Genomic DNA, 8571 nt, shown 5'->3' on the forward strand with positions numbered 1-8571 from the left:
TTTGCATCATAAGGAACAAATTTTAATAAATCATCCAGTAGTCTATTTTAGTAAAAATGATATTATTTGAACAACTGTAAACAAACTGCTAAGGGTTCCAAAAATAAAAATGATAATATTTGAACAACTGTAAACAAACTGCTAAGGGTTCCAAAAATAAAAATGATATTATTTGAACAACTGCAAAGAAACTGCTAAGGGTTCCATCGCAGGTGTCATGGTGTTCTTCTCCACCGAGAAAAAGATAGACCAATGACTCATCACAAATTATTCATAAAAGATAGAGAGCCATGGAGCAGGGTAAGCTGCATATTCTCAAGAGTGTGGTTTTGTTCACTTATCAGCCATGAGTAGTTGTGGTGCATGAGGAGCTCCCTACAAAATTATAATTCCCGTCATGACCCCTGATACAACTGACAGTAAAACTTAGTTATTGCTGAAATTACCTTGATGACATTGTTGTTGATGTCGACTATTCATTTCTCGATTTCTGCTATTTCTTGTTTAATGGAGATCAACGCATCATAAAAGTTGTCCAAGTCAACCTACACGTAAGGTATTCGACATGTTATGTTATATGAAATGGTAAGAAACAAAAAATCATTAGAAAGAAATGGACACATAAATCTATGTATGTACTGTGCGAGACAGTTTTAGCATTTTTGAAATTCTCAGATACATCCTCCTATCATCAAATTCGACTTTCTTAAATTTAACTTCGAAGGGTATATATTTTATATTTTTATACCCATATAACAAACATTTATGAAATATAATTATTAAATAAGTATAAAAAAAACATACCTCGCCAGACATCATATCTACCAATTTAAGATAGGAAACAGTTTCTTGAGCGAAAATTACAGGGGCATATTCGTCACGAAATGGCGAGGGCTCTTTCGTCATTGTTCTTATGGTCCCATCATGTTGTCTCTGGAGGTCTTCTCTCTCGTAATTCATTACCCTTCGTGCATATGCAACTCCACTCAACAAAGGTCGCTCGAATGCTGTTCTTGCTGTGTATTCTGCAAATGTTTGCTGGATTTGAAAAAAAAAACAAATTCAATCACAAAAAGAAGAAAAAAGATAAACAAACACACATTAATAATGTTGAAACCTGATCGATTACTGATGGGTTCGTGTAATAATGAAAAGTCGACACCAGAACACCCAGAGCATGTACATGATTTACACTAACCCTAAATTGATCTTGCAACATACTTGCCCTTTGATCACACATACTCACTAAACCCTCTTCGATTCTCTCTTGATGCCCTGCATCTATGCATTTATAAACATAAATGGCGACAAATCCAAAAGAAATGATCCATAACGCTAAGTAAAAACATCAAAAACAGAACATTGATACTAAATTAACAGTAACTTACAGAGACCATATTCACAATCAAAGATATAGAATTTTCAAGTGTTGCTTTGGATTTTAATTTTTAGAATTAAATATATATAAAAACAGGTGATGTACTTGTGAACTTCTTTATCGCCTCTTCTTTTAATCATTTCCCAAGTTAATCCCTCTTTGGATTCAAGGCCAGCTTGCGAAATTTCTAAACGATGTTGAGTTAGCAAATACCTTAGCTTCTTCTTTAAACCCTGAAATTTTCAACACCTTTTAATAATGAACAAAACTTAATAGCTAAACTAAAAGATATAATAATTAATAAATATATTATACACCTCTGAGGGTGCACCCCATAATTTTCTCAAATAATAATCAGTCTCTGTAACAACAATAGCTGGAGGCAACGGTTCTGCTCCTTGAGGATTTGTTGGAACATATATCTGAAAGCAAAAAAGTAATTTATTTAATCAGATAATTAATCACTTATTTAGTTATTTACATACTTTTATAAAATAATCGATAAGTAGAAGATAACCAGTAATGTGATTGACTACCCCTCCCCTTAAACATATTAGTTTTATCTTTGAACCACTGAGGTTGTATAACATATATTCTGAAAACCAACCTTCCAATACCTCATCGAAGCTACAACAAACATTTCAACAAACAAAAAACGTTTTTAGGCCAACAAAATTGAATTGGCATTAGTCAAATTATTTCACAAAATTAAATACTTACATTCTAGAAACAAACAAAAAGTTGAAGTAAAATAGGATCTCGGAGACAAAAAAAAAGTTGATGTAAAATGGGACCTTGATGATTGATCATGATTCACAATCAACAATGATCATCCCATTGTGTCCAATTAGTTTCAGTACCCCTAGATTAAGTGTCCTCTTTAAAATTAGGCCCACACATCTCGCCTTCACTATCCACCCTTGGGATTGCCTTTTGTTCATTGGATGGCCAAAACTCATCAAACCACCCTTGCTATGGAACATACACCCTGCAATTTCATCCCAAAAACATGTCAAATCTTGATGTGGAGTCATTAAATCTTTAAAAAAATGAAATCTTGAAAATGGGTTATATTTACCTTTTGGGAAAGGTGCAAATTAGCTGGCACAACCTGCTTTTATGAGCACCAATTCATCGGAAATGACGACAGATCCAGCTGCAGCTATTGAAAAACAATTATCTATAAATGAAAAGTGAAAGAGAAGTAACCTGTTGTGGGTTGGAAATATGTGAAATTGAATATAACCAAGAGTTGTATCAACACTTGTTCCAAAACTACTGGAAACACTGGTAAAGTAAACCTTGATATCTGAAGTAGTATCCTGATAGGCCTTTTTTGTCATCCATTGAAAGCATTCAATAAATTTGAACTGTACAAAAATTGAAAGTGTCACAGCATGAATAACAGAAGAAAACCTAAATTGCATCCTTCCGTCCAAATGACAGTACCAATTGAATGACAGTGCGAATTATAAAGCTAAACTGCTGTGAACCCGACCATCGGAGAAACTTACCGGCAGCAAGGACTGTGTTTCCCACTTTGATTCGTCAGATTCGAAGGGGAAAGGGAGCCGGTCTCAACGTATTGTATCAAACGCAGCGAAACGCCTTTTTTTGACAAAATGGAACTTGGCTTAAGAAAACTGAAACACAAAAAAGGGGAAAAAGGAATTGGGTTGTGATAACACCCAAATTCATATTGGTTGGGGCTGTTGCGCCGCTTCGATTGTCCCAATCCCGTCGTCAGAACCAAAATAGGAACCCGGTCGATGGTCAGAACCTAAATCGGAACCCGCTGCTGCGATGAGGTCAACACCTACGTTGCACAGGGCAGGTTTGCTGGCGGTGGTGTTTGTGACAGGCCGGAGGTGGAAGCTTGAAGCCGAGAAGAAAAAAGAGAGAAGAAGAGGGTACATCGTGTCTTCTCTTTCGGTGATTAAGGGCTCACCGGTAATGGCATGAGATAGAAACGCCGGCGGTATCGTTGCTGCATCTCTATCCTTCTCTGTTATTGAAACGGAAGCGAAACACATCCGAATATTAGTGGATGAGAAAGCGGGTAGGGGGAATGAAGCAGAAAAATCAGAAGAATCGAGAACCTCAACGGAAGATATCGGATAAGGACGCGGTGGGAAGGATCGGAAGCGTATAAACCCAAACGATGATCGACACACAAACAAAAATAGAGGGATCGAAAATGTAATTATATAAACCCAAACGATGATCGACACAAACAAAAATAGAGGGACCGGAAATATAATTTAAGGAACAAAATTGGACAACTTTAATATATATATATATATAATAATAATACTATAATAAACAAAAAAGTAAAATCATATAACGAAAATTTGAAACTACATTGTTAATTCTTAGCTATTTTTCTATTCATACAAGGGAACAACCTTGGCCACAAAACCTCAACTCAAACAAGCTAAAGATGACGGAGTAGAAACTGAAACGACGCCATGTTTGTCCTACACAGAATGGCTTCATCGTCGCGTCCTCTCTTCGGTTCATCTCTCCGATTACCAATAAAGCCTTCTGTTTCATCTTCTTCCATACTCTGTAACCCCATCTCCAAGCAATTTTATAACCGAAAGTCCCAATCGATTTATCTTTTCAAGAAATCCCATTATCGCTTCTCATCGTCGCCGGCCGCCGTTGCCACCGATCCTGGTACTGCCGTTGCCGCCGAGGAAAGTAACGCTTCGGATGACGTTCCTAAGGAGGTGGAGAAAGTAGTCCTTCCTACTAATGAATCGTCCGAGACACTCCTCAGAATTCGTCATACAGTAAATTTTCCTCCTTTCTTTAATTTGATAAATTTACATCCTATGCTTTTACAAATTTGCACTAACTTAAAAATCCTTAGCGTAACAATTTCACATACCATTGGTATGTCGAAATGAAACTATTTAGGTTAACAGAGATGCATTTTGACTTTCAGGAGTCAAACTCAGCCTGAAAAAATTCGAAATTTTATGGGTTTTGTTAACGTTTAGCCTAAATTTTCAAATCAAGACATTCAAACTTTTAAGAACAATTAGTAATCGAGAAATTGTGATATGAATCCGTGGCAATTTCATATCACTTTTAAGTTTGAAATTCTTGGTATTTGACTTACATGAATTCAAAATGCACCACTTAGAAACTAGATTTTGCATTTTAGCAATCAGGTAAGGTAGATTCAAACATATTAACCGATTGGTGTTAGTAAAACTTGAAAGAAGTTAACCAACAGTGATCCAAAATGCTTGCATTTGATCTTCGTGATTATGATTGGTTCTTTCTAGTTATGTATTTGTCAACATAAATGCATAAATGATTAATTTGGCTAATGATTCCACCATGGATGCATTGCAGTGTGCTCATGTCATGGCTATGGCTGTTCAAAAAGTATTCCCAGATGCCAAAGTGACAATTGGTCCATGGATTGAACACGGATTTTACTATGATTTTGATATCGAGTCTTTGACTGATAAAGATCTCAAGAAGATTAAAAAGGAGATGGTAAGTCATTCAAACATATCATATATCATTATATTGTTTTCCATACTCTGTTTGGAGCTCATAAATCATAATTCATAAACTCACAAATATATTAATAGATTGTTAATTTGTTGTTTAATCATCTGTAGGATCGTATCATTGGTCGAAACTTACCTCTAGTTAGAGAAGAAGTGACAAGAGACGAAGCCCACAAAAGAATAACATCCATTAACGAACCTTACAAATTGGAAATCTTGGAAAGCATAAAGGAAGAACCTATCACCATATATCACATTGGTAACACTTATACTACCTTATATTTTTATAACCAAAGAACTTTATTCACATTGTAAAATGTTGTTTTCTTTTTAGGTGATGAATGGTGGGACCTTTGTGCGGGCCCACACGTTGAAACTACTGGAAATATCAACAGACGAGCTGTACAACTTGAATCTGTAGCTGGTGCTTATTGGAGAGGAGATGTAAATAAACCAATGCTTCAAAGAATCTATGGAACTGCATGGGAGAATGAAGAACAATTGAAAGCATATTTACACTTTAAAGAAGAAGCTAAACGCCGTGATCACAGACGCCTTGGTCAAGATCTTGACCTCTTTTCCATACAGGTGATTAATCAATAATCATAGACCGTAAGAGGAGGAGGGCATTTACGTCTTTTACACATATAAGATCAATCTTTTAGGGACAAAGTTCAAAAAGTTTCAACTTTTGTCCTGATAGTGACTCTGTCTGTCAGGGTCCAATGCATGCCAAACACAGCACAAGGACATTATGTTTTGTCCTGTTCTAAATCTTGACTTTTGAATTGGTTTGTAACGATAATATTTGAGTTTATATTTCATCAAGATTCATACTTTTTAAATCCACAGGATGATGCGGGAGGAGGGTTAGTGTTTTGGCACCCAAAAGGCGCCATTGTGAGGCACATAATTGAAGATTTATGGAAAAAGATTCACACACAACGTGGGTATGATCTTCTTTACACTCCACATGTAGCAAAAGCAGAGCTTTGGAGCATTAGTGGACATTTAGACTTCTACAAAGAAAACATGTATGACCAAATGAACATTGAAGAAGAACTTTATCAACTTCGACCCATGAATTGCCCTTACCATATCTTAATCTACAAAAGAAAACCTCACTCATATCGCGATTTCCCAATCCGGGTTGCAGAGTTAGGAACCGTTTACAGATACGAATTATCCGGTAGCTTACACGGGCTTTTTCGTGTCCGAGGCTTCACTCAGGTATATAATATATATATATATATATATATATATATATATATATATATATATATCACTATAATAGTGTATGGAACTATGGGGAATTAAGATGATTTGTGTTATAGGATGATGCACATATCTTTTGTTTAGAGGATCAAATAAAAGATGAAATCAAGGGTGTGTTGGATCTTACAGAGCAAATGTTGCTTCAATTTGGGTTTGACAAATATGAAGTCAACCTTTCGACTAGGCCTGAGAAAGCAGTAGGAGATGATGAGATATGGGTGAAAGCCACGGGTGCACTTAAGGATGCTTTGACTGATAAAGGGTGGGCTTATGAGGTTGATGAAGGTGGTGGTGCGTTTTATGGCCCAAAGATTGATCTCAAGATTGAAGATGCCCTTGGTAGGAAGTGGCAATGCTCCACCATACAGGTATCATTTGGTGAAAGACACTTTGAAAAAAGTCAAAGTCAAAGTCATAAGATTGTTTGTTTTTGAGTTTTGTAGGTTGACTTTAACTTGCCACAACGTTTTGACATCACATATATCGATTCAAATTCGGAGAAAAAGAGGCCGATTATGATTCATAGAGCAGTTCTTGGATCTTTGGAAAGGTTTTTTGGAGTGCTTATTGAACATTATGCTGGAGATTTTCCATTGTGGCTTTCTCCAATTCAAGCTCGGATTCTACCAGTCACTGATACACAGGTAAAGTAGATATAGATGATTTGTGTTTGGTTGTTTGTCAAATGTCTGAAATACCCTTTTGAGATGTGATGTTTGTTGATGTTTTTTAGCTTGAATACTGCAAAGATGTTGTGGAGAAGATGAAAGGTTCTGGTATACGGGTGGAGTTGTGCACGGGTGAGCGATTACCAAAGCTTATTAGAAATGCAGAGAAGATGAAGATACCATTAATGGCTGTTGTGGGGCCCAAGGAGGTGGAGACAGGGTGTGTTACTGTTAGGTCTAGGTTTGGTGGGGAGCTTGGAACCATGGAGGTTGATGATTTTATTGGGAGGATAAAGAATGCTGTTGAGAATCGAACATTTGTTTGATTAGTGATTTTTGGTGTAAACACAAAATGTAGAACAATTATACACGAATAATAACACAATTTGTGTTTGAGAAATTCTTCGATAGTATTATTGTAATCTTTTCATTTTGTTTTTAAGTAGGAAGTCATAAACATAGAACTATAGAAGTACAAGATCGTTAAATATATATGTTGGATCATCAAAACATGAGAATGGCAATAAAATTAAAAAGGGTTTAGGTAATTTTTTGGTCACTTAACTTTTTACTTTGTACTCATTTGATCACTTAGCTCATTTTAAATTTTAAAAGGTCATCGAACTTTTGACTTTCTACTCATTTAGTCACTTAACTTTTGGTTTGGTCACTTAACGTTTGAATTTGTGCTTATTTAGTCACCTAATTTTTAAAATTGTGCTCATTTAGTCACTAAACGTTTAAAATATTTTAAAAGTTTAGTGACTAAACGAACACAATTTTAAAAGTTAGGTGACTAAATGAACACAAATCCAAAAGTTAAGTGACCGAAGAAAAAGTTAAGTGACTAAATGAGCACAAAGTCAAAAGTTCGATGACCTTTTAAAACTTAAAAAGAGTTAAGTGACTAAATGAACACAAAACCAAAAGTTAAGTGACCAAAAATGACCTAAACTCAATTAAAAACCACATGAGTATTAACAATATGGAACAATGAGATTCATAGAAAGAGACGAGAGTTGCAGGAGAATTACAATGGGTTTATTTGAAACTTTTAACACCCCATTATATGAGGCGTTTACCCAAAGCTCAATTAGCTCTAGCATTTTCCTTTAAAGATTCATCGACTTTAATATATTGGATACATACTTGTGAGTTCATGGTTTTGATTCGGTTTGCATGTACTCAATATACTACATATACAACAATTCACAAATCAATATTTCGTAAAAACCTCAGTTCATCAATCATAATAACAAAAAGTCGTGAATTTATTTCATACCAGACAATTTCAATTCAAAAAAGTATCCTTGTTTGTTCAATATACATGAAATCCACCTACTGTATCATTTGATGTTCTCGACCACATAGGCGACATATCAAGATCCGACTCCTAAACCTAAACCTATCGACACCAAATGGCGCAAAATCAACTCCATTGTTAAGCTTTAGCTTTATGGTACCATCTCTCAGTTTCTTCTACAAAGAATGCTCAAGAAGGACTCCTCCGCTAGGGACATATGGGTTAGCCTGAGGAATCTCTTCCGTTTCAACAAAGAAGCGAAAGATATGCAACTCGAAAACGAATTACCCAACATCACCATGTGAGATCTTTCCATCACCGACTACTTTTCCAATATCAAAACCATGACATATCTTTTTGATAACATCAGTTCACGGTTTTTGACAAAAACCTTGTTGTTTATGCAATTAACAGACT

At 35.6% G+C, this 8571-nt stretch overlaps 2 protein-coding genes across 6 annotated transcripts; one reads left to right on the top strand and one right to left on the bottom strand.

The window, feature by feature from the left end:
* On the bottom strand, positions 1-3493 carry LOC145115983 (histidine kinase CRE1-like). 5 transcript variants are annotated; one of them, XM_079052339.1, is made up of 11 exons: positions 3478-3493; positions 2893-3383; positions 2457-2748; positions 2099-2366; positions 1896-2005; positions 1696-1800; positions 1484-1611; positions 1118-1281; positions 805-1038; positions 447-545; positions 1-375 (listed from the first exon to the last, which is right to left on the bottom strand). In XM_079052339.1, the coding sequence occupies exons 8-10, from the start codon at positions 1238-1240 to the stop codon at positions 477-479; spliced, it is 426 nt and encodes a 141-aa protein (XP_078908465.1). In that variant the 5' UTR covers positions 1241-1281; positions 1484-1611; positions 1696-1800; positions 1896-2005; positions 2099-2366; positions 2457-2748; positions 2893-3383; positions 3478-3493; the 3' UTR covers positions 1-375; positions 447-476. The 5 variants fall into 5 exon arrangements, with proteins under 5 accessions (XP_078908465.1, XP_078908466.1, XP_078908468.1 ...); XM_079052340.1 differs by lacking the exon at positions 3478-3493 and having other exon boundaries at positions 2457-2540; positions 2680-2748; positions 2893-3471; XM_079052342.1 differs by lacking the exon at positions 3478-3493 and having other exon boundaries at positions 2239-2366; positions 2893-3471.
* A 255-nt stretch (positions 3494-3748) lies between these two features.
* Positions 3749-7251, top strand: EMB2761 (threonyl-tRNA synthetase, putative / threonine-tRNA ligase). The gene is made up of 8 exons (XM_079052347.1): positions 3749-4173; positions 4745-4891; positions 5020-5167; positions 5243-5496; positions 5761-6138; positions 6243-6551; positions 6627-6827; positions 6917-7251. Exons 1-8 carry the CDS (start codon positions 3847-3849, stop codon positions 7175-7177), a joined length of 2025 nt encoding a protein of 674 aa, XP_078908473.1. The 5' UTR covers positions 3749-3846; the 3' UTR covers positions 7178-7251.
* Positions 7252-8571: the final 1320 nt, after the last annotated feature.

Source organism: Lactuca virosa, chromosome 5 (genome assembly GCF_052849685.1).
Source record: "Lactuca virosa cultivar CGN04683 chromosome 5, Lactuca_virosa_CGN04683_v6, whole genome shotgun sequence".
Taxonomy (NCBI): Eukaryota; Viridiplantae; Streptophyta; class Magnoliopsida; order Asterales; family Asteraceae; genus Lactuca; species Lactuca virosa.